At 41.9% G+C, this 23,947-nt stretch overlaps 1 protein-coding gene across 1 annotated transcript in view; it reads left to right on the forward strand.

Annotated features, from left to right (window-relative positions):
- Positions 1-23,947, forward strand: part of C8a (complement C8 alpha chain) — a 57,959-nt gene that overhangs the window by 2,333 nt on the left and 31,679 nt on the right. Inside the window, exons 2-6 of the mRNA XM_034503884.2 lie at positions 8,801-8,894; positions 11,604-11,748; positions 12,881-13,028; positions 20,342-20,531; positions 23,396-23,596. Coding sequence (XP_034359775.1) covers positions 8,801-8,894; positions 11,604-11,748; positions 12,881-13,028; positions 20,342-20,531; positions 23,396-23,596 — 778 coding nt within the window. The remainder of the gene's footprint in view (positions 1-8,800; positions 8,895-11,603; positions 11,749-12,880; positions 13,029-20,341; positions 20,532-23,395; positions 23,597-23,947) is intronic.

Raw genomic sequence — 23,947 nt, forward strand, 5'->3', positions numbered from 1 at the left:
TATCCCATGTTGTTCAGTACACATCTAAATCAATCAGGTCCAGTTAGACAGCCTGTGGCTTAAATGTTTAGCTCTTTCTTCTATCACTAAGAGAGGGGGGCAATATTCAACTGTTCTTGTGGGTTTGCCTATCTCTTTTTCAATTCCATCAGTATGTGTCTTTCGGAGCTGTCATTAAACACATCCATGCATGCGTGAGTGTGTGCGCACTCACAGATGGAGTGGGGGGGGCATTTCAGTACATCACAGCAGGGTCTATGTGATGGAGTGGAAATAGAATGGTTCACTACATGGCAGAGGGGATGCTGAGATGTGAATGTCTGCTCTTGTCTGGTTTCTTTACTTTATACGTTTAATTCTGTCAGGGCCCTCAGCCCAAAGGATAGTTTCACACACATTCTTGATTTGGCCTTCTCTCCTCACTTGTGCTTCCTGGAAAGATTTTCATAGACATACCCAGAGGAGGGGCTTCAGCAATCTCTTCAGTGATCCTGAACCTAGTACCACAGACAATTAAGATGGGCCGCCTTACATCACCGTGTTGATGACCACCCCTTTCAGCATTGGGAAATGCTTTTGTTATCTTAGATGATTATGTTTAATTTGTAGTTTATTTTATTTAATGGTAATATCATCATTCTTGTTTGCTTATTGCTTGTGTTTGCGATGCAAATGACTATCTAATAATGTATTTTAATTTGTATGACCATATTTTTAAAATATATCATCATGTAGAAAAAGATGGCTTTGCTTTATTTATTTAATCCAACTATGATTTTTGTCTTTCTAAAAGGAGTCAGTTGATTATCCTTCATCATCATCATCATCACTTTATTTTATTTTGGTGGTTTTGTATTGAACTTGGGGTATTACATATACAGACAGGCTCTGTTTCAATGAGCTACCACTCCAGCTCCAGTCTCTGTCTTTTAGTCATAATAATTAGTCTATTTACATTGAATGTAATTATTGGTAGAGGGTGGCTTTGAGTTTATCATCTTCCTATTTCTTATTTGTCCTACAGCTTACTTCCATATTTTTCTCTTTCTGAGATCATCTCTTAAATTTAGCATCTTAAAATTTTAAATAAATAGAGTAACTAGTCTACTTTATTTTTGTTGTTTCTCAGTAAGATTTATAATATATAATACAACCTTACCACAGCCTATGACCAAATAATAGTATATCACTTCTAATATTGTTATTTCATCTGTAAAACTTTCTTTCACATTTATCATAATGCATTTTTGTCGATGAATTTTTTAAGTTCTTGTTCTGAAAATGATGGAATTACACAAGGCTTAACATTTAGTTTAATCAACTCATGTTACAGAGAAAAATTTAGTGCCAGGGAGAGAGGGGGACTTTTGGCAACAAGATTTCTCACCAGGCATTTCATGAATTTTGGTGAATTTAATTGTCACTGCATCTTTCTCAACTTGTTTTTGTATTATTCTTCGAATTGAAGACCAGAGAAGAACAGAGCAATTTGACTCACTCCATAGAGATGTGAGGTAGCACAAGCAGACTTCTAGCCTCTGGACCGACCTTATCACCAGAATGATCACCAGTCTCTCACATCAAGAAAATAAAACAAATTGCCTCTTCAAAAAATAAGCCCTTGCTTTGATAAGCAAGTCATAGGTTTAACTTGGAGTTAAGATAACTCAAAGAGTTCCATCCTATCTTTTTTTTTTTTTTTTTTTTTTTTGGTTTTTCGAGACAGGGTTTCTCTGCATAGCCCTGTCTGTCCTGGAACTCACTCTGTAGACCAGGCTGGCCTCGAACTCAGAAATCCACCTGACTCTGCCTCCCAAGCGCTGGGATTAAAGGCGTGCGCCACCACAACCCGGCCCATCCTATCATTTATACTGATAAAAACTAGAATTTGTCAGGGGGACTGGAGAAACATAAATGAAGACCTCAATCCCAGAGGAAACACAGGCCTCCCCTAAGCATCCAGTGGAATCATCACTTCCTTAATAGACCCCTCATGTCATAGATGCCAAGGAAGTGTCAATCATGCTTCTTCTTTTATATTATTGCTGTTATGGGTATCAAAGTGTGTTTGCCCAAGTGTCTGGGCCAGAGCCATGTGAATGTTCTCAGCAGTCATCAAGATAACTGGGATTAATATGGTCTTCTAATTAGCATATGCAATTGGGTGGCTGTGACTCAAAAGTGAGTCACAGTAATATAGAGATTGATATTCAGAGTAACTAACTCTAAGTGAGGCATCCAATAGCACTGGCATGAATTATGCAGAAAAGCTAGCCTGGTACATGCTTAGAACTAAAAGTGTGTGTGGAATTCTGTGTGACTTGCAGACACTTGTTTGTATTGTTCATTTGTTCTTTAATAAGTAAATATCCTAGATATAGTAGTTGCTAGGTGGTAAAATAAGCAAATGATATCCCGATCCTCCTGTAACTTACAGGCTATGGTGATTTGAATGTGTTCTCCTAGGCTCCTGTATTTGAATACTTGGTCCCATGTTGGTAGACTGCTTGGGAAATATTAGAAGGTATGGCCTTGTTGGAAGAGCTGTGTGACTGATGGAGATTTTCAAAGCCCACACCATTCCCATTTGCTTTCTCCATCTCTGCATCATGTCTGTAGATCATGATGTTAAGTACTGAGCTTAACGTAGGCTCCAGCACTATGCCTGCCTGTCTCCTGCTATGTTCCATGCCTTTGCCATTATGGTCATGGCTCACCCATTGAAACTGTGAGCCCAATAAACTCTTTCTTCTATGAGTTGCCTGGGTCATGGTGTCTTAGCACAGCAATAGAAAAGCAAGTCATGGACTCAGACAGCAAACGTGTAAACACAAAGTTTCATCTAAAATTGTGAAGACTTCTGTGAAGGAATCAACAGAATGCATTGGCAGAGAGAAAGAGATCTAAAGATAAATGGGTTGGGTGACATTCTCTGTAGAGGACGGATCTACACTGAGATATGAAGCTTGGGAGAAGCTGGGTGAAGCGTGTGATGTGGAGAGATCAGCAGGTGCTATGCTCCTGCCGTGGGAAGTAGTTTGTGATGAACATGGACTGAAGGAAGTAGGCAGGAGTGCAGAGAATTGTGCCATAGATAAATGTCAAAATGGTGGGAAGAGGCTGTGTCACAGAGTCATGGACACAATGGTGAGGGGCGTTCGATTTTATGTCTAGTAAAATAAATCTTATAAATAAGAAATATTGTATGGTTTCTCATTCAAAAGTACTCTTGTGTTTGTTATACAGAAAATTAAAAAATGAGAAAGATAAAATTTTATGCCCCCCCCCCAAGGCCATAAAAGGATCTGGTGACGTTATGGAATCCTACATTAGCATGGTGGGTACTGAAGTGGGTAGAACAGGGGACACATGAGATGCATCTTAATGGCAAAGTTGACAGAAATTTCCAAAGAATTGGCTGAGAAGCTGAGAGAAGGAATTAAAGGGAATTAAAGGCCACTGCCAGGAATCCAGTCTAAGAACTTGGATGTGTTGGTGGTTCCACTAATTATGGGGTTAAATTGAGAAAGAAGGCTAAATGTTAAAATGAAGAGGTTCAACTTAGAATCATTATATTCTCCGTACTGGGCTAAGGAGTGGGATGTGAAGTGAGGGAGCATGGTAACAGAGAGGGAGAGCAGAGGTCAGTCTATGGTAGAGCTCGAAACTTAGAAAGCATTTGCATGGATGGCAGCTGATGCTGGCGGCACAAATCTCAGTTCCTCCAGAATAAGGAAAGCAAGGGCAGAAAAGAGAGACAAGGCTTTGTCCTGAAGAATTTCCATTCTTAGAGATGCCCGAAGGACTGGCCATTGAGTGAGAGAGCAAGTAGAGATTGTATTGAGGAGGTCGGGAGAAGGAAGCTTCCAGAGGAAGTCGTGGCTGACACAGAGAGTCAGATGAAGTTGGAAACCTCTCTAGTGGTTTTAGCAATGAGGGGGTGCTGGTGCTGGTGCTGGATCAGTTTCAAAGCCATGTTTAAAACATCTTCATCTCACAATGTAATTCCTATGTAATGGAATGGATTAGCTCAAGATTATATCATTAGTGACTTTGACTTTAAGCTTTGACTATAAGCTGAGCCTGTGTATTAGGATGGCTCCCTTGTAATGATCAGATAGACTTTCTGACCTACTATTCTAGGATAAGTAAGTAACTAATTAATCAGTTTGTTTTTTTAAGTTGCTGAGGTAACTACATTCATGGGTCAAGCATTTGACTTTCCAGCTGTACATTCAACTGGATTTTCATAGTTTTGTTTAACGTACCAACCTGTTTTAAAAGTAGGTGAGAGCTGAGGACATGGCTCAGATAGAGAAGTGCCTGCCACACAGCAGGAGGATCTGAGTTTGGATCCCCAGCACTTCAGGTGAAAATCTGCAATCCTTGTGCCAGAGGTAGAAATGGGTGGATCCCTGGGTCGTGCTGGGCAGCCAGTCTAGACAATCAATGAGTGCCAGGTTCAATGAGAGACCTTGAACTAAAAACGTAGGTGCAGAGCAATTCAGGAAGATATCTAATACTGACTCTGGCTTTTGCATGTACACACCCACACTCAACCCCCCACACCCAGGCACACAAGCACATACTTATGTACACGTATACACACATACACACACATATGTATACACACAGATACACATGCACATACACACACATGTGTGCATACACACATATGCACACACAGACACACACACACACACACACACACACACACACACACACACACACACACACACAGTATCTCAGTGGTCCACAGCCCTGTACAGGGCAGGAGAGGTTTGTACATGGTTAAGCTGAGAGGACAGAAGACACTGGCATGTGTCCTAGGCTGCTGGACAGGATTCCATACATAATCTCAGTCCACATTCAGAAGTTCACTGAGCTGCTCTCTCTGTTTTCAGTTGTGATTGGCAAAACCTGGGGTCAGATGTGTGGTTGATGGGACTCTAAACTTCTGTTATTTCAGTGTTTCTTCAATTGTGTTCAATAGTCTTACAGATGTGTAAAAAAAATTGATCTGAGTTCAAAATAATTGGGGGAAATAATGGGATGAGCAAAGTAAGGTACAGAACCCCAGACACTGTAAGGCATTTAAAATGTACATGGATGGCACATTGCAGGCAGTTTATTCCAAAGAATTAGACAGTGGAACTTTTCTTTTCCCTGCACCCCACCCTAATACATAGTTTAAAAACTGGTACACTGGAGAATTAACTTTGGGGAGATGTGCAGCAAAACTATTTGACTTTGCCACTTCAATAGATGAGGAAAACTAAGTCATTCAGATTAACTTGCTAGTAATAGCAAGCAAATTAGAAGCAAAGCCAGACTAGACTCATGCACTCCTGAGTTCTGGTACTCCACATTAAGCTGCTTACTGATGGTGCAGGTTCTTGCTAGCTGGGAGATACATTGAAACTATTTGCCAAGATTTTGTGGGCCACAGAATTCTTGGAACCTCCTTAACTGTCACTGATTCAGTTTGCATTGTCGTAGCCAAAGACATGTGGCTGGGCACTTAATGAAGAGGGTTATTTCACTTGCAGTTCTGGAGGTTTGAGAGTATACTGCTGGCATGTCTTGGCTCTGGTGATGGCCTCTGGCTCAGCCACAACATGGCAGATGGCACCATGGTAGAAACATATTGTAGAAGAGAATACACGGTAAAGCAGAAAGTAAGAGGCTGGAGAATGAATGGCTAGGCCACCACTTGCATAACAACCCACTTTCACAGGACCAGCCACGGAGAGACCACCAGTAATCACTTCATACTGATAGTGTTCCATGATATAACACTGTCCAGTAGATCCTACCACATAGATAGTCCATCCTCTCAACAGTACATTGCTGGGGACTCAGTCTCCACCATAGGAAAACTTTGAGGCATGAACCACACCAAACCATAAGCATTACCTCATTTAAAAATGGATACAGCTCCCTGGGAAAGGTATTTGGCAATATGTGCCACAAACTTTAAAATCATCCACTCCATTCTGCAGGACATATCGTCAGACTAACCTGCAATTCAGAAAAACACGGGGCTCAAGTATCTATTATTGTGGGTAGTAAAGCAATATGCAGTCATAAATACTTTATATTTCCTCTGTATTAAGTGCAAAAACCATCAAGATATACAACATGATATTCAGTATGCCCTCAACTATGTTATGAAAATAGAATGGAGAGAAATATAATAAAATATTAATGGTGGTAAGATTTGAAATAATATTTTTATAATTGTCATTATACTTTCTTTAATGTGACTACACTGCTTGTATAATCATCAAAAGTGAACTACACTTAAAAATTTATTAAAACGATGAGAGAGTATTGTTCATGTTGGCTGGAGGTGATTTAATGGCGGTCCTGGTGTTCCTTCAGTGTCTGGCCTCTGTGATAGCATTACTGTGTGCCTCTGTCTAGACATCATGTCATAAGCTTTGGAAGCTACAGCAGTGTGGCACTGCTGTCTGGGCTCCTGTTTTCATCTCTGCCTGGCTTTACTGTTTCCACACATTGTGACATCACAGCTCAGGCTGGGGACTTACAGTGACATTATCTTGACAGTTCTACAGTGAGGTGCATGGCTAATGCAAGCCCTCTTCAACTTCCAAATCTTTGGCCTGTAAATTGTCTCCATGTTTCTTCAAAACATTGTTTCATTTTAGGAGAGTATATCAGAAAAAAAAAAGGGGGGGACTCATAGCTCAAACTTTGAGCTGTCAGCATTTCTAGATGTCAAAATTATTTAATTTAGTTCTAACTAGGAATTAGGTTCAAACAAATCTCTTAAAAATGTCACTGTCCATTACCCAGAAATTGGCTCCATTTTTTTCCTGCCCTCTATGCCCTTCTCCCTCCTCCCTCCCTCTCTGCGTCCTCCCTCCATCCCTCTACCCACCTTGCCTCCTTTTTTTTTTTTTTTTTTTTTCCATTTCAGTACTTTCTGAATATCTACCATGGATCTATCCATGACAGAAGGCATTCAGTAGCATTAGAGACAGGACCTGAATTCCAATGATTTCGACTCTGGTGGAGACAAGAATTTCACCAATATTGTAAGCATGCTAACTAAACATTGAGAAGATACATTTAAAAATCAGCAAAATTGTACGGTCACCAGAAAACTTCTCCTTCCAGCACTGCTAGCTATGATGATACTGAGAGATACCTATGAGCTGAGCATGTGGACAGCAACTGGGTTCTCTGGGTAGGCACGATATGGGAAATATACTTAGGGGAGGGTTCAGAGTGACCTCCATGGAATAAAGTCTGGTTATAAAGAAAAGTGACAATAATGGGCTTCTTACTGAAAATGCAGAAGATTTGGTGTCAAGATGAACCCAGTGGGAATCATTAAGCCACAAGCTGTAGCTGGGCAGGAGCAGGGGCAGTGGGTTCAGCGCAGGTATGAGCAGATTCTATGGGAAACGGGAAGGGGCACTAAGAACTCACAGTGTACCAGCATGATAGTTGATTGGAGGAAGAGCCATCAATTGAGTTGTAAATCAAAGCCACCACTCATTTTAGTTGGTACAGGAATCTATCACCAGTTCCTGGAGCTGGTGGCCTTTCCTGAGTGCTAGTGGTTGAACGTGAGAGGCAAACGTTCTTACCAGCAAACTGCATCCTCAGCCAGGCTCCGTGACTTTAAGGCCAAATGTTTTTGTTTTTATAGTTTGAGGGGCCAAGAAGTTCAATGTAAGATATAACCATAAATTCTGTCTCTTGTGAAATAAAATAGAGACATGGTATTTACTTCCTAGGATGATTATAAAGATGAAATGAAATGATCTAGGTACTATCGTAGCACACAGTACTTAAAGGCAACTTTTAGCAAACATTTTATAAATATTTTTATGTACTTTCAGTAATTAATTTGGGTAATGCTATGTAGTTTTTAATGTAGTCTTACCAATGAGACAATAGCTTAGAGATATTAAATACCGTAAGTCTTTGAAGCCAGACCCTGGCCTCAATTTGTGTCTAACCACTGAAGTTTCTCCTTTGGCTCATGAAATTTTTTTTTTTAGTCACCCTGAGGGATCATACTCTAAAATAATAATCAATTGAGCTATTTGACATTGATAAAGAAGTAAAGGAATCATGTTGATGGTGCTTGTTGTCTGGACTGGCTGTATCTCAGGCTCTTGGCATCTTGTTCAAAGAACGGAAGTGCACACAACTAGCAATGTAGTGATGGAGTTTGTTTATAAGTATGATGCTGGTACCTTGCATGGGAGCAGCAGGCTCAGCATGATTGCTTGAGAGCCCCAAGTTACTTCTCATGGTTTCCTTTTACAAGTTCAAGAAGGCAGTTTGCTAGAGGCAGGGTTTGGTGGCTTCTACTCTCATAACTATTGATTGACAGAGAGAAATTTGGGCCTTGTGTGCAGACATGGGTCTTGCATCTCACAGCTTTAATCATGCAGTCATGCATAATCCCCTAAAAATCCATTCTAAGAACACAGTTTGCCTGACTGTGTCTACAACTAAAACATGTTTGGCTCATTTCTAGTTCCAGGATGCATTGCTAGGGCAGAGAGACCAATTGCTTTGCGGGGAAAGGAATGTGTTCAGCTCCAGTCATGATGGGGCTAGCCTGTCCTTGTAAACTGCCTGCCTTAGTTTATTCAAACCCTCTACTACTATATCAACCTTTAATGGGAGTATGATACATATTCTTTGTTTAATTTTGACAAAGCATGCTTTAACCAGCAGGAAAGTGTGTACAAGTTTCTCTTTTGCTTTAGTTTTGTATCTTAAAATTGATGCAGAGTCTTATATCTCCTTTTAGGCGGGCCACCCGAGCTGTGACCCCAGAAGCAGTTGCCTGTCAGTTGAGCAACTGGTCAGAATGGACAGAGTGTTTTCCATGTCAGGATAAAAAGGTAAGTCACCTAGGAGCATCTCAGGGTATTGCCAATCTGATTTGTGTATAAATAGTAAATAAACAGTGGTGACTATAAATCTAGGGCTTGGGGGAGAAACTAGGTCTAAATATAGGTGTGTGGAAACCTCATGTTACCTGGGTGGCAGTGAGGCTTGTCTGCCTCTCTTGTTTTTGTTTATAAGACATCATGAAATGTGGCTAATGGAAGTGTCTGCGTTGTGACACAGGAAAATAGTCACCATGACACAGATACACTGAAGCTGCATGGAGTTTTCTAGGCAGCATTTGTCCTCTGATGAGAATCATCTGGAAGAACTGCTAGATAGCGTACAGATAAAGAGCCAAGGTGACTCTTGATATGTATTAGTCTCCCAAGTCAATAATAATACATTTCTACTAACATGGTAACTTTACACAACAGACATTTGTCCTCTGAGTCCTGGAGGCCAGAGGAGAGCAATAGAGGTGTGAGCGCTGTCAGTCTCCTGGAGATCCCAGGGGAATGTGTACTTTGCCTCATCTACCGATGCAGTCCTTGGCCGATGACTGCATCTCTCCCCTCTGTCTCGAGACACACTGCTTCCTTTTCTGTGTATCTTCTCCCCACCCCACCCCCCCCGTGTCTGCCTGCTATCTCCCTGTATATCCTTCTTTTTAAAAAGCATGACGACATTTTGGGCTACTGAGAAAGGCCAAAGTAATCACAAAACCTTTAATATTTTCAGCAGAATGTTTTACAAATGGGGGGGAATTCAAATCTTTTACAGATGCAGAGTTATACCCTTTGGTGGCTGTTACTTAACCTACTGAGCCTTCCTTTTTCTCATTTGTTTTTGTTTAGGTAGCAGAGTGCACAGGGGATCCTCTTACAGTTTATATAAAAAGTGAATTGCTTCCTTAAATACTTAGAAAGATATATGTGTCTATGAAGTAATCCTTAGGAAATTAGATCCTGTTAATTATTTAACTAAAAGATCATGTTTGTTTCATTTATTAATATGGCTCACCCTCTCAAATGTCCCCAAATAAAGATGAGAATTTCTGGAAAGAAACATTATCTACTACATAGAAAAGGAAATTATGCTTTCATGACATAAACCACAGACAACAGCACAGAGAAGTCCCCCAGGGAGTATTGACAGTTGCCTTCCTACAACCCACTGTCTCCATTATTTGATGGCAGCCTAGTAAACAGAGGATGGACAGAAATGAACCTAGAGGCATACACCATTGTTCCAAGTGCAGACACTACAGGAAGGATGGTGATGGCATTAATAGTCACCATTTATCAAGTGCTTTCCATGTCCCAGGCACTGCAGTAATGCCTGCATTACTACAATAATGCTTTACACAAACACATTGTCTAGTTTGGCTTTCACAGACAAATGGCGGATGGGAGCCATTGTCCACTAACAGGAGGTTGAACACTGAGAAAGGTGGGGCCGAGATTTAAATCTGGGCACACTCGTAGGTTCAAGAAGCATCTCATAGATGCTCAAATCTCTGCTTTCTAACTTATTAACATTCTTGGAGGAAGGATTTTTGCTGAGCCAAGGTCAAAGACAGATGATACAGGGCTTATAATTTTTATTGCCAATCAGTCCATGGATGCTTTCCATGTGCTATGCTTTATATTATTCCATATTTTATCTCAACTGGACTCTAAGCTTCTAGAAGGCAACGATGAGACCTCACATTTCTCTCAATGTCCTAGTTTTTGGCTTCTACACCATTATCTGACCTTTATACATTTTCCACAAAGCCTTTATCATAAAACTCTAGACCCCCAAATTGGCATGGATTTAAATCCTTCCTGACCTTATATCAACAAGTACTTTACTCATCTGTAGTCAAGGCTGGAGTTAGGGATTGAACGATGTCTCCTCTTTCATCTCCATATTTCCCTACATTGTAGGTACTTGATGCTTATAATTTCTAGAAATGTCACTTTCCCTAAAGCAGAATCAATAGAGATAACTATTATTGGCTCAGGTTGTCAAGAACAATCCCTGAAGCAGTTATTGCAAATGGGCAGCTCTATCCATCTTCCTCTGTGACTGGAGGGAAGGAGGAGACTATTCCTATCTGGATCATATAGATGTATGTCAAGCAAAGAGAAGATGCCGTGGCCAGAAGAAAAAAAAAAAAACCTACAAAGGCAAAACAGCAATGGCCTCTAAAAGTGTCCCTGAATATGTGATGTCACCTAAGGCTGTCCTTCCTTCATTTCTTATCACTGCTCCATCTCAATCTGTGATTTCCTCACATGGATGGTAGGCAAAGTAGGCAAATAGCAGGTGTTAAGTCATCGTCTTATTTGACAAGTGCTAGGGAAGATGGAGGATCTAAAGATTATATGAGCAAGTCGGGGAAGGCAGTGCAGAGGAGGGAAGCCACGAACATGGAAAGATAAATGCTTGTAACTGGTTGAATATGGGAAACCATGTAAGATGTAAGAGGACCTGTAGAGCATGCTCATCCCAGCCTTTCATTCGATACTTTGCATCCCTATTCAGAATTCCAGCTGACGACTGTGCCACCTTTGTCTGAACACCACGGTGCATGCTCACGTGTCCCCTTATAAGACAGCTCTGAAGGCAGCTTTCAATCATCAAACAGTTATTCCTTATGTTGAGCTGAGACCTGCTTACACGGATCTTGGTTGATTGATTGACAAGACTCTGTCTGGTTCATAATCTGATTTTAGTATCGACACCGAAGCCTCTTGCAGCCAAGCAAGTTTGGAGGAACCATCTGCAGTGGTGATATCTGGGATGAGGCCAGCTGTTCCAGCCCCACACCTTGTCTAAGGCAAGCACAGTGTGGACAGGATTTCCAGTGTAGAGAGACAGGTGAGTAGCATGCCAATATAACAACAGCTGCACTAGTCAAACATACTATGCAAAGTAAGTACTTGGGCGTTGGTTACAGTGTTGACTCCTAACTGATGGAGGTTCAGGAAAGAGCCCAGAAATCTGCATTTTAAGTCAAGCTAGCAACCCATGTAATTTTAAAAGTAAATTTTATGTGTAGGAAGGTGGCACATGCATGTGTTAGCACAGGTGCCCGTATAGGCCAGAAAAGGGCATCAGATCCTCTGGAGTTGGAGTTACAGTCTCTCTGATATAAGCCACCACCCAATATGGGTGCTCAGAACTGAATTCAGGTCTTATGCAAGAGCAACACACACATTCTTAACTGCTGAGCTAGCCCTTATAGTTTTGATTCATTTATACATATATTTTTGATTAATTTAGGAAAAGTGCAACTCATAGCAATTAATAGATTACATTTATTAAACAAACACTTACTAGGTACATATTATGCTCCAGGCGGTGTACCATCTGCTGTTAACATGCAAATTAAAAACAATGTACACGACCTTGTGGTAGTCTTAATTTGTCTGGAAGAGAGACCTACAAGAGGTCAATTAGAGTATCATGGGATATCTATTGGGTTGTGTGTAATTCTTTAGCAGGGAGTACCCAAATACGTTTTTTTGGACTCAGGATAGTCCTTAAAATGGCATTTGAGTTGAGATTTGGAAAATGCATGTGCAAAAAATGAGAATTCGGGGACTTATAATCTTCCCAGAATCTTTGTAGCATGAAGGCTTTAGAAACAGACAGGTTGGGTGATGAGCCCCCAAGATAATGTAGAACGAGGTGGGCTACAGGGTTCAGATTGTGACATTTGGAAGAACAGAAACTCTTGGCAGATATAGAGGAAGAATGTGGCATGGGCAGACTGACATATCAGAAGATGACTGGTGGATTTGATGTGGATGCTGGATTTGAGAAAGAGAGATGGGTGGGCCTGAGCTAAGGGATACAGCACACAACTAGAGAACTCAGGAGAATGGAAGAGGCAGTGTCATCAGACAGAACAGGACATATAGGAGGACAAAAGTAGACCAGCCTCATGACTAACCAATGGTGTTGAGGAATACGGTCTAGGAAGTCTCCTCAGCCTCATCTCACTCAGGTCGCTGCCTGAAACGCCACCTGGTATGTAATGGAGATAAGGACTGCCTCGATGGCTCTGATGAGGATGACTGTGACGATGCCAGAGTCACTGAGGATGATTGTCATCAGTATGAACCAATTCCAGGATCAGAAAGGGCAGCTTTGGGGTAAGTGACCACCTTGTGGATGTTCAAGAGTGACAAATAGTTCTCTCATTACGGACATGAGGCAGAATAGATCTGTTCTGGAAGGTCTCTCTAAAGGGTTCCTGGAAGTAGCTCTTGTCTCTTGTGAGAGCTTGCATTGCCCTGGTAATGTGACATTGCCCACGCTGTCTACCTTTTTCTACCCGAGGGTCCTTCTTCCCTGTCTACTGTCCCTCTCCTCTCCACCCAGTGTCATTTTTAAGGCTATTGTCTTCCATGAAGTCTTCCTAGATGTTCCTTAGGGCAGCCTTCCCCAGATGCATCTGACCTTTCCAACAGCCCTGCTCACATTGCACTCTGGACATGCTAACAGAGTTAAAAAAAAAAAAAAAAAAAAGGCCTTGGGGTGAGACAGAACCTTGACCCTCCACCTTGTTGTTTGATTCACTTTTCAGACCACAGTTCTTCTGTTGAGCTGAAATTAGCCTCCATTCTAATTTATTTTCACCATGTACTTTATATTCAGGCTCAATTGCCCATACACCTCACACTCGCTATTCCTGAGCATTTATCAATCTTGTTTCTTCTTTCTGGAATGTCTTCATTCATATCCAAACATGGTTGACTTCTTGTCTAGTGCTGTGAACTGAACTGTGGTCCTCGACAATTAAGTCAGAGCCCTAAGCACCTAAAGTGATTACATTTGCATATAGGGATTTGAGGGAGTAATTCAGGTTGAATTATCCATAAGAACTGGCATCCATAGAAAAGGAAAAAAGAGATACTGTACTCTATTTTCACAACTTTACAGATAAGAATCTCCATAAGGACATGAAAAGTGCATCTGTCTACATGCACAAAAACTCTCACTGAAAACCACCTCAAGAAAAAAAAAAAGCTTGATTTTGTCTCTAGAACTAAAGAAAAAAATTGATTTCTGATGTTTAAGGCACCAATCTGTTATTTTTAAAGCACCCCAAATATACCATTAATAGGACTGCAGAGCATGATTTCTGGGAAATCTAGGCAGTGTCTCTCACCTGCTCTTGGCTATGTGTGGACAACCATAGCTCCTCCTACAGTTCACAGAAATCCTCTGTTGCTATCCCAAACATACAACTGTCTTAGGGTTTTATTGCTATGAAGAGACACCCTGACCAGAGCAACTCTTATAAAGGAAGAGGGGCTGGCTTATAGTTCCAGAGCTTTAGTTCATTATTATCATGACAGAAAGCATGGCAGCATGCAAGCACAAGGTGCTGAAGAGATAGCTGAGAGTTCTACATCTGGATCTGCAGGCAGCAGAGAGTCAGTAAGCCACTAGACCTGCCTTGAGCTTCTGAAACCTCAAAGGCCACCTTCAGTGACATACATCCTCCAACAAGGCCACACCTACTCCAGCAAGACCACACCTATGAGTCTATGGGGGCCATTTTCATATGGACCATAACAGCAACCATCAGGGATGGAGACAACTATTGTAGCCATCTCTAGAGGTACAGAACTCTTAGTCATCTCAGTCTCCCCATGTCCCAGTCCAAGGGCTAGCTCCTGGCAATAGTCTAGTGTTGCTAGTTTCCTGCTACTCTGTCTTTGCCTTTGGCCTTGTCCTCTAACTGGAATATCAGCTCCTTGAAGACAGAGATTGCTTAGGACACACACTCACTGTATTCTCTGCTCTTTGTCAGAGTATGCCCTGTACTCGCTTCTCACTGACTCCAGGCTGCCTTGAAGCACATAAGTATGAGCAGCTACCTCTTTGCAAAGGCAATTTGGTGAGGAAGCAATTGTCACAAGTGACCTGGTCAGGTTACAGCCCACCATGGGACATTGTGAGCTCTCTGTCAGGCAGCTCTCATTCACAAGGTTTCATTGCTCTTGCGGTCACATCCCACTCACCAAATGGGTTTGGATCCTGTATGCTCCTATAGACTCACATGTGCAATGACAAGCACAATGCTTTTCTTCAAACCAAATGTTTCTTTTCATTAGGATGGCCCTAGCAAAATACCCTACCCTGGTGGCCAAAACAACAAATGTACTTTGTTACAGCTCTGGAAACTAGAAGTTTGAGAACATAAGTCAGCAGGGCTGGTTTCTTCTGAGGGTGTTCTCCTAGGCAAAGAGGTGTCTATCATCTCCCTGGGTTTTCAGTCTCATGAGTGTCTCTGTACTAACTTTAACTTTATTCCCTGGGATAAGGCCTTACTGTAGTGTCTTTAACTCAATTACTTCTTTAAGGGATCTGTCTTCAGTTGAAGTCACATTTTGTGATTCTGAGACTCCGAACACCCACCGATGAGCATTTAGAGACAAATTTAGGCCTCAACACAATCAAAGGGAATTCTTGTTGATTTAGAAAGTGGCTGTGGTGAACAGAGTTGAAGTAGGGAATGTAGATGTAAAAAAGAATCTCCTCCAATTGACAAAAAACATTGCAGACTACAATGCACTCTCCTGTGATTGGACCAGGAGCAGTTCTGACACTCTTCCTGGATAGTGTGTTTCTCTCACACTGAATCCAGAAACCAGTGAAATGGCCATATCTTCAACAGACAGTTGACATTTGGACATAATTCTGTACTTCTCTTAGGAATTTTTTGATATTTTATTCTAATTTAAGAATTTCCTAGTTTCAAGTTTTATTTATTGCTAAATACACTATATACATTTATATATACATATATATACATATATACACACTATAGTGTATGTATATACACTATACACACACACACACACACACATATCTGAGGCAAAAACTGTGTCTTCATGTGTTCTATCTTCATGCTAGAACCTCATCCCATGGCTTTGTCCCTTCCATTCCTAGAGCTGCCCTTGGTAAGATACAGTGCAGGCATTTCCAGATAACCTTTAAAAATGGATTAATACCACATACTGTCTAGGAAACAAACCTCTATGATTGTGTCTTATAGATGCAGGTAGTAGTTATGTAAATTTGATTGTGACATGCATACTGTTAAAGCTTTTTTGTTTTTAGTTAGATGTTTTTCACACAGTCCATTTTGATTACATTTCTATCTCCTCTGCCAACTCATCCAAGATCCCCCAACTTCTTACCCATCCAAATTTATATTCTGCCTTTTTCAAAAACAAGAAAAATAGTGGGTTTTGTTAAACACTTTTAACACTACATGATAATTGAAGATTCTTTTCTTCAAGCACATATTATGTATCTCATTTTTAAAAAAAAATTAGATATTTTATTTACATTTCAGATGCTATCCCCTTTCCCCACTCTCTTCCCCCCCCCCCAGAAAACCCCTATCCCATGCCCCCTTTTTCTTTTTGCTTTTCTACACTTTTAAAAATGTTAATCAAAAGCTTTATAAGTTTGGTAATGCTCAATCAGAAGTGTAACCTAATACCCAGCCTAGATATATAAACTATCTTTGACTGATGAAGACACATGAACAACTGCCTCCATATCTCCCCTCCCTTTCTCTCTCTTTCTCTCTCTCATCACCTAGCTTCTCCTCTCCTTCTTATCCTCCTCTCCTTACTCCTTCTCTTCCTCTCAGTGCCCCTCTGATCTTAGCTCCTCCTACATATCACCCTTCCTGTTAAAATAAAACTTTTCTCTCAAAATATAATTAGAGCATAATTATGCCAATTTGTACCAGTGAGGTACAAGATAGTCCTAATACCCAGTCCATCATTTTGTTGACTAACCAGAACCTCTGTCATCTCTCCTAACTAAAACACTTAGTTCTAGACCTGGCTTTTTTTCTTGGCTTTAGAATGAATGTCAGCTGAAAACCATCCTCTCAAATCTTTTCTCTCAAAATAAATAGCCAGGATTGGCTATGGGACTATAAGTTTTCAACCCTGTCAGAAATCCAGAGTGACTGAGTTAACTAAAATTATGGGAAGCACTAAGCATAGCTTCTAAAACTTAGCCAATTTATAGAGACTGCTGAACACCTGGACACTCCCTCTACTACAAAACGTTGGAGCATCTGATCTTCAGCCTTCTGGCCCAGGATCATCTGACAGACCTAGTGATGCAGAATTATTAAGGGCTGATTACTCTGTCTAGGCAGATATAATCAGTTGACTATTCTGCAAGTGTGTCCTTTTCTGGACAGTAATTTGTCTGTAGATGAAAAGAGGCAATTCTTGCCTAGGTGCTGTCTCACCACAACTGGAGTAACTCCAAAGATGCTCAATTTCTTCTTAGAATCCAATACAGGAAGCTGTCAGGTCTCTAATCAAAATGAACATTAATACAGAAATGTTTGTAACGTCAGTTCTGTGGACTTGTTGTCCACACAGATATATGTATGTGACGTTTTGAAAACCAACTATCCATGTAAGGTAATCTGGACTGTTGTCTGTTAACTCCACTCAGCTATTTCTAAAGAAAATATAGAAAACACCCTAACAACAAACTCCAAGCCATGAATTTGCTATAGTCCCTTAACTCACAGGCTAACCATCTTATGTATCTCATTTTTAAAAAGAAATGGAGTACTGCAACAAGGGTTAACAATAGTGTGAAGGCAAATATCCTGTTGTCTTTATAAATAAAGTTTTATTAGAACACAGCATTCACTTTAAAATGGCAGAGATAAGTAACAGCAGTTAAAGCCCATATCCTGCAAAACCCAATGTATTTACTACCTTAAAAAAATGTTTGCTGACTTTTGTAGTGTAATCATAGAATATTCAATTTAACTATCTTTCACTGAAAGATGGTCAGATATTGTCCCAGTGTGTTAGCTAACTTTTCTCATACCTGCAATCAAATTATTTTCAAAAAGTATCGTAGGGGCAGGGCCACTAATTTTGGCTCATGGTTCATGGTACAATCCATCATGAGGGGGTGGAATCATGGCAATGGGAGTATCTTACAGATGTGATGGTAATACCATGAGGCTGCTTGTTCATCTCTTGATGGATTAGGAAACAAGAAGAGGGACCACATACCTCCAAGTCTGTATCTCATGACTCACTTCCCTGGCCACACACCCACATAAGAAGTTTCACAACCTCTCAAAAAGGTTCCTTCATCTGAGTACTAATGATTCAAACACGAGTCTGTGGAGAACATTTCCCATTCAAACCACAACTCCCATTTCCCCCTCTTACAAACAGTGCTGCAATGACTATCCTTGTCCTCATGTTCTTTGTGCACATGAGTAGATTTCTAAGAGGGTAGAATTCTTACTATGTTTTTATTTCCACTGGAGCCTTTCCAAATGTAGTAGGCTTAATGTTTACATACAATTTTGAGGTCCACTGTTGCTCTGAGTTTTTATTTGGCATGTATCAGAGGCTGCATTTTTTAAACTAAAGACAGAAACGTGCTCAGTGGATAGGCAGTTCAAAACTGCAGGGTGGAGAGAAAGGCACACAACCTAGAATTTCAGGCCAAAAACAACTTGGGGGATAAATATATTGTGACTATAGATAGGCAAATTTTCTTTCTTTCTTTCTTTCTTTCTTTCTTTCTTTCTTTCTTTCTTTCTTTCTTTCTTTCTTCATTTCTCTCCCTCCCTCCCTCCCTCCTTTCCTTCCTTCCTTCCTTCCTTCCTTCCTTCCTTCCTTCCTTCTCTTCTTTTGTTTTAATTTCTGCATTTGCCAAGTTGTCATGAAATCTAAAGCTAATGTGTCCTCAACATCTAGTTTAGTATGTATTTAATTTATCATAGCTATTATTACATGACTTTTATTAGTAAGAAGAAAGAGACATAGAAAGGAAATGGAGATGGGCATTCACATCCATTGAATTGATAAGGCACGTCAGGAGCTATGTAATTACCCGCTTATTATTTTAGGAAGATTGTAGCCACGGTTTATCTTTTGTTCCTCTTTGGCCTTTGTGCCTGTCACAGAGTGTATGAACAGTTACATGCCGAAGGTAAGTATCGACTGCCAGGAACACAGGGGCTGGGAGGAAGCGCTGACTAGAACAACTCAAAAGACAACTTTTGAGTTGAGTCTCAAAGGCTACTTAAGAATTTGGGAGGCAGAAAGAAGCAATAGTTTTATTTTATTACACAAGAGGCTTTTATGTCCAGTCTTAGAACGCTTAATCATTCCTGATGTCTACACACTGGTGACAAAGTTACAGTTAGTTAGAGTAAGTGGCAGAGCTGGAAATTACCCAGGGATCTCCCTGGTAGTCACACTGTGCACATTTGTCATTCCAGGGTGCCTCAAAGACAGTGGATTTTCTGAGGATTAGAGCCTTACACACACTTTTAAGTAGCAGGACCTTTTTCTGAAATACTACTAAAATTAGCAGCAGAGGGTATCTATCATGGTTAATTTTTTTATGGCTGGGATTAAAGCAGCATGACCAAGGCAGCTTATAAAACCAAGTGTTTCATTTGCGGCTCATGCTTCCAGAGGGTTAGTCATGACCTCTTATGGCAGGACGCACAGCAACAGGCAGGCAGGCAGGCATGGTGCTAGAGAGATAGCTGAGAACTTACACTTGATCCACAAGGAGGAAAGAGAACTAGGTTGGAACGGTGTGGGCTTTGGAGACCTCAAATCCCATCCCCAGTGACACACCTCCTCCAACAAGACCACACCTCCTAATAAATATTTCCTCAAACAGTTCAACAAAGCAGGAACCAAGCATCATGTATATGAGCCTATGAGGCCATTCTCACTCAAACCATGACAGTATCTATTCAGTATAATATATGCCAAGCCTGTGTATAGTACTTTTACATGGATTATGTATAGCTAACTCTAGGAGGATAGTACTGTTACTGCTTTCAACAAATGACTCAAGTGGGGCAGAGAGATGAGATGATTTGCCTGTGCTTACACAGCTGTCTGGGGCACTAATTTAACCAGCTTCTGTGTTTGTATTCTTAATAATTCATGCACATTTCCCCTAACTTAACTGCTAAGCAGAACTGTCTCTTAAGGACAGTGGCCCAGATGCTCTGGCTAATGGCTACCCGAGGGCTCAGGTCCAGTTCACCCAGTCTCTCAGCATTGCCTACTTGAAGGAACCCCAGGGCTTCACCAAACAACTTGGTAAAAACCACCTTTCAACCTACCAACTACACTATGTTCTGGAGCAGTGTGGTTCTCAACTTGTAGGCCCTGACTCCAACAGGGGTTGCATATGGGATATCCTGCATATCAGCTATTTTCATGATGATTTATAGCAGTGGCAAAATCACAGTTGTGAAGTAACAAAGGAATAATGTTATGGTTGAGGGTCACCACAACACGAGGAACTGTATTAAGGGTCACAGCATTAGGTTGGTTGGAAAACAAAGGATCTACATGTTGCATTCTCTTTGCCCTTGCTAAGATTTTTCCAAGATACTGCTTTTCCAACTTAGGTACAATATCCTGACTCAAGAAGAAGCCCAGAGTGTGTATGATGCTAAGTATTATGGGGGCCAGTGTGAGACTGTGTACAATGGAGACTGGAGAAGGCTGCAGTATGACCCCACCTGTGAGCGACTCTACTATGGAGATGATGAGAAATACTTTCGGAAGCCCTACAACTTCCTTAAGTACCACTTTGAAGTAAGTCTGATGAAGGCAGTATAGGGTGGAATGAAGGAAGCAACATGTCAGGGAGATAGCTTGCTCTCAAGGCTTTTATTTTCCATAGGCTTGAGGTGACTGACGACTCTTTTATGCCTGCTGTACATGTATGCTCAGTGTTGAGGGTTATAAGACGTGAGTGTAGGAGAGCCATAGCATGAACATATCAACCCACCTGCTCAGTCTTGGCTCTGTTTCCAAACCAGTGAAACGGATCATTCCACAATGCAGCTCTGTTAGATTCTAACTACAAATGTTTGTGAACAACTAATCTGCCATTTCTCCCTGGGTCACTCTCCTCATCTGTGAGGTGGGAGTAGGACACAGATGGGTGGAGGTCTGACATATATCCCCTCTGTGTGCTTCACCAAGAATGTTTTATATCTGTCATTTTCAATTTTTTTAATATGATTTTGTTTTTTACAAAGTGTTCTTGCATCTGGGCAGTGGTGACACACACCTTTAATCCTAGCACTTGGGAGGCAGAGGCAGAGGCAGAGGCAGAGGCAGAGGCAGAGGCAGAGGCAGAGGCAGAGGCAGAGGCAGAGGCAGAGGCAGAGGCAGAGGCAGAGGCAGAGGCAGCGGCAGAGGCAGAGGCAGAGGCAGAGGCAGAGGCAGAGGCAGAGGCAGAGGCAGAGGCAGAGGCAGAGGCAGAGGCAGACAGAGGCAGAGGCAGAGGCAGACAGAGGCAGAGGCAGAGGCAGAGGCAGAGGCAGAGGCAGAGGCAGAGGCAGAGGCAGAGGCAGAGGCAGAGGCAGAGGCAGAGGCAGAGGCAGAGGCAGAGGCAGAGGCAGAGGCAGAGGCAGAGGCAGAGGCAGAGGCAGAGGCAGAGGCAGAGGCAGAGGCAGAGGCAGAGGCAGAGGAGGGGCAGAGGCAGAGGAAGGGCAGAGGCAGAGGAGGGGCAGAGGCAGAGGAGGGGCAGAGGCAGAAGAGGGTCAGAGGCAGAGAGGTAGAGAGGAGGCAGAGAGGCAGAGAGGAGGCAGAGAGAGAGGCAGAGAGGTAGAGAGGAGGCAGAGAGGCAGAGAGGCAGAGAGGAGGCAGAGAGAGAGGCAGAGAGGTAGAGAGGAGGCAGAGAGGCAGAGAGGCAGAGAGGCAGAGAGGCAGAGAGGCAGAGAGGCAGAGAGGCAGAGAGAGAGGCAGAGAGAGAGGCAGAGAGAGAGAGGCAGAGAGAGAGAGGCAGAGAGAGAGGCAGAGAGAGAGAGGCAGAGAGAGGCAGAGAGAGAGGCAGAGAGAGAGAGAGAGAGGCAGAGAGGCAGAGAGGCAGAGAGGCAGAGAGGCAGAGAGGCAGAGAGGCAGAGAGGCAGAGAGGCAGAGAGGCAGAGAGGCAGAGAGGCAGAGAGGCAGAGAGGCAGAGAGGCAGAGAGGCAGAGAGGCAGAGAGGCAGAGAGGCAGAGAGGCAGAGAGGCAGAGGATCTCTTTGAGTTCCAAGTAGTTCAAGACCAGCCAGGACAGTACAAAGAAATCCTGTTTCCTCCTACCCCACCCCCAAATCAAAACTACTTTGAAACTGCTGGTGGTTCCACTCTCCATTTCTAAACCCCTGTGGTTTTCCTGTTACACAAAACATCATGTGGCTCACAGTACATTTCAGAGCCAGTTCAAGGCCACACATTTTCTTACCTGTGGGAAAGTGTTCATACTGCAATCTCACCAAAAGCTTGCTCTGTGTGGCCAGATCTTCTATGTGTGTTCTCCCACTTAATCATCATAGCAGTAACATGAGAGTCACACATCAGTGTCCCTTTCAGATGTTAGAAAGAGAACACAAAGGAACACAATCTCAGTCCTAAAGCCAGCACCAGTTGGCAGAGACAAGATTCTCACCAGATCTTCTACCCAAACTATGACCAAATTATGTATCACTCAGGAGAGTGGACATATACACTGCATGTATGGGGTTGTATACATAGGTCTGCACAGATTTACAGGGGCAGATGTAATAAGCAATTGTTTAGACACAGCCTCCACTCCAAGATGCATTAAGAGAACAGTATTAACAGGAGGTACTGACATGGGGTCTGTTTTTAAGACATCCGAGTCTCTAATTCTGTGGTCCACTTCTGTTTGGTGTCAGGCCTCTGAAGAGCTAAGCTGAGAGATACTGATAATGCCATTTTCCTACTTTCAAGGAAGATCTGGGGTCTGTGTGCCAGGCAAGATGGGATAGTTTAGCTGTGGTCAGGGCTCTGAAGCCTTTATGGCTAATGTATCTGCCCATCTGTCTGAGTGTCACAGACCTTCAGGTACCCACTCTATTGAAGGCTCCACTGCAGCACATGCTCTCAGAGTCACAAGCTCTGAAGTAATACTTCTATTGCTCAAATACAGGATAAGATACTGGTCTGGCTTAAGTCAGCTGGGAAATGCAACCTTGTTGAGTGCAGGGGAAAAAATAACTGGACATTTGGGGGCAGCACCAAACCCTGCTTACTAGGATTCTTATTTTCCACCTGGCCTTTTGGGACCCCTTTCCACCCAGGTCAATGCCCAGTCCTCTAGATTTCAGCATCTCTTTGTAGTTGAAGCAAGCATCCCCCTTCATAAAAGATGAGCAACCTTTCACTCCCAAGAAAATCTGTGCTTTGAACATAATTAAGGTTTTAACATAACTGTCTGCATACAGGAACAAGCAGGTGTGTATGTAGTATGTGAATAAATATTTCAGAAGTTCCACTTAGCACAAAGTAACATTGCTAGATTTTCTCTATTTTAGTGAGGATCAATCTGATACATGGATTAGCTTTTTGAAAGGAATCCTCAGGCATCTTACAAAGCAAAGATCCTGATGGCGTATTTAAGTTAAGAATCACACACAAAGCTAACATCTAGTTTTCTCTTTTCAGGCCCTGGCAGATACTTTAATCTCCTCAGAGTTTTATGATGATGCAAATGATCTTTTTTCTAAAATAAAGAAAGACAAGTCCCAGTCAAATGGCATAAGCTTTGGCATAGGCCCAGCAAAAAGCTCTACCACAGTAGAGGCATCTGTATCCTGGTCCGATGCATCTTCATTCCTGAAAGAGTTAAGCAAGTATAATGAGAAGGTATTAAAACATAAAGTCTGTGTCTTGCAGTATCCCATAATCTACACTGAACACGTATTACCTTAATTGCATTAAAAAGTACAGTAGTAATTGAACCTTAATTTGCTTGTGTAATTGGAAACGTCTGATCAGCGGTGATCGTGTTTGTTTTTTATTATTCCTTTGCATACAGACTCATCATCAGAAATGGAGTAGAGCCGTACTGTGAGACCAGAATGCCTATCATTCTGGCCCTCCCCCCTCCCAGGCTTTGCATGGTTACCTAGAACATATAGGAAAACAAAAAGAGTGGTTAAATTAAAGAAAACCAGCCAGACACTCTTAATTTGACTTACAAGGTTTCTAAAACAA

The sequence above is a fragment of the Arvicanthis niloticus genome, chromosome 5 (assembly GCF_011762505.2).
Source record: "Arvicanthis niloticus isolate mArvNil1 chromosome 5, mArvNil1.pat.X, whole genome shotgun sequence".
NCBI classification, from domain to species: domain Eukaryota; kingdom Metazoa; phylum Chordata; class Mammalia; order Rodentia; family Muridae; genus Arvicanthis; species Arvicanthis niloticus.